Genomic DNA, 1,811 nt, shown 5'->3' on the forward strand with positions numbered 1-1,811 from the left:
TTTTGGGTGGGCCTAAATTTTTACTTAAGTGTGATTATAAAATTGAGAAACTCCCAGTAAAAGTGTCAAACTTCAGCTCTTCTAGCCTGGAAACTTTACAAACACAACTTCTCTCCTACTAGTTGTTATATCTGGAATAATGGGAACATTTGATATAAGAATAAATCACTTTTATAGGAACTGGATGGAACATGGTATCACACAACAGATGTTTAATGATGAAGGGAATCTCTTTTCTTATAAATAATTTTTATGCAAATTTAATTTGCCTGCTACCTCAGGACAATATGCAACAGTTTTTTCTGCACTACCTAACGGAAAGCTGCAACTCCACCGTGGTGCAACTACGAACACTAAATATCTCCCTAAAAACAGGTTATGATTGGAGATGTTGATATCACCAGGTCCTATTGATCTTCTCTATACGGTGAATTTGATTGGAACCTATTGGCTGATTGGAGAAAAATACTCTGAACTACAAGGTAAAGGAGATTCCCTTCAAGTTTTTACACATTTATCCAGTGAAAAAGATATTTGAACGATTTCAGCTTGTAGTTGACTACTCTTGTTCTTTCTATGAACCCATATTGAAACAATTTCACATTTATTTGTTCAATGTGCATAGAGTAAGATATTCTGGACTGACTTAAAACACTATATACAACATAAAACCAGGCAAAGAATCACCTTTGATGAAAGAGACATTGTAATTTTTTAAATAATAAAGATATGGACAAAGACACAGCCCGTTTTATACAACTGCTGCTCCTCGGGAAATGTCACATTCATAAAGACAAATGGTCCAACTCCAAATCAAACTTTGGATCCTTCCTCCAAGAACTGTTTAAGTATGACTCAAAGTATTGGACTCAAATATCAAATACATCCCCAACAAGAAGCAAAGACGATTCTTGACAAATCCAACATTCGTGACCCATCATGTCATGTTCCCCCGGCAATCTGTTTATATTATTCATGTCTGGTTGACAACCAGTTTTGTACGTCTATAATTTTCAATAAAGATAAATAAAAATAAATAAACGTTGGTTTCGATACTAATCGATATCTGGATCGATCCGCCCGCATGCTCCTCTCCCACCAGCAGGGGGCGCTGAGGCGCCTCACGTTGTCTGCCCACCGCCATGAAACACCCGAAGAAGGAAACGAGACACAAATTGTTTTACCGTTTAAAATGACGAAGTGTGTCTGTAGTCGACGGCGCGTTCAGTAACTACCAGCCGTGTTAGTACTTTGTGTTTTATCTGTTGTTACTGAGCGCGTTGAGTGGCGGCAGCTCGACATGATGGCGGCCAGCAGCGGCTCGTCGGCTCCATCCTCCTCCATCAACTCCACTCTCCCTCCGCCGAGGACCCGCATCTTTAAAATCATCGTCATCGGGGACTCGGGCGTCGGGAAGACCTGCCTCACGTACCGCTTCTGTGCCGGCAAGTTCCCCGAGAAGACGGAGGCCACGATCGGAGTGGACTTCCGGGAGAGGCTGGTGGAGATCGACGGAGAGAAGATCAAGGTGCTCTCCTCACACACACACGCACACACTCACACACACACACACACACACACACGCATCACTCCATGAAGCTGCAGCAACACAAATGATGCCTGCCGATCAGTAGCGTCTTATTGGACTTATTGGAACGATTCCCTTCCATACACACCTCATAGCCTCACTTTGTCCCAACAACAACACAAAACTGGACCAAAGCAAGAAAAAAGGCTGTAAACATGAATGTTGGTTAGCTGGAGGATCTAATGAGGATCTAACGATGATCTAATGAGGATCTAACGATGAT

The 1,811-nt window shown here is 42.1% G+C and overlaps 1 protein-coding gene across 1 annotated transcript in view; it reads left to right on the plus strand.

Annotated features, from left to right (window-relative positions):
- The first annotated feature begins 1,121 nt into the window (after positions 1 to 1,121).
- Positions 1,122 to 1,811, plus strand: part of rab33ba (RAB33B, member RAS oncogene family a) — a 5,362-nt gene continuing 4,672 nt past the window's right edge. The window contains exon 1 of the mRNA XM_037676018.1: positions 1,122 to 1,528. Coding sequence (XP_037531946.1) covers positions 1,301 to 1,528 — 228 coding nt within the window. The 5' untranslated portion in view covers positions 1,122 to 1,300. The remainder of the gene's footprint in view (positions 1,529 to 1,811) is intronic.

The sequence above is a fragment of the Nematolebias whitei genome, chromosome 4 (genome assembly GCF_014905685.2).
Source record: "Nematolebias whitei isolate Nwh7 chromosome 4, NemWhi1, whole genome shotgun sequence".
NCBI classification, from domain to species: domain Eukaryota; kingdom Metazoa; phylum Chordata; class Actinopteri; order Cyprinodontiformes; family Rivulidae; genus Nematolebias; species Nematolebias whitei.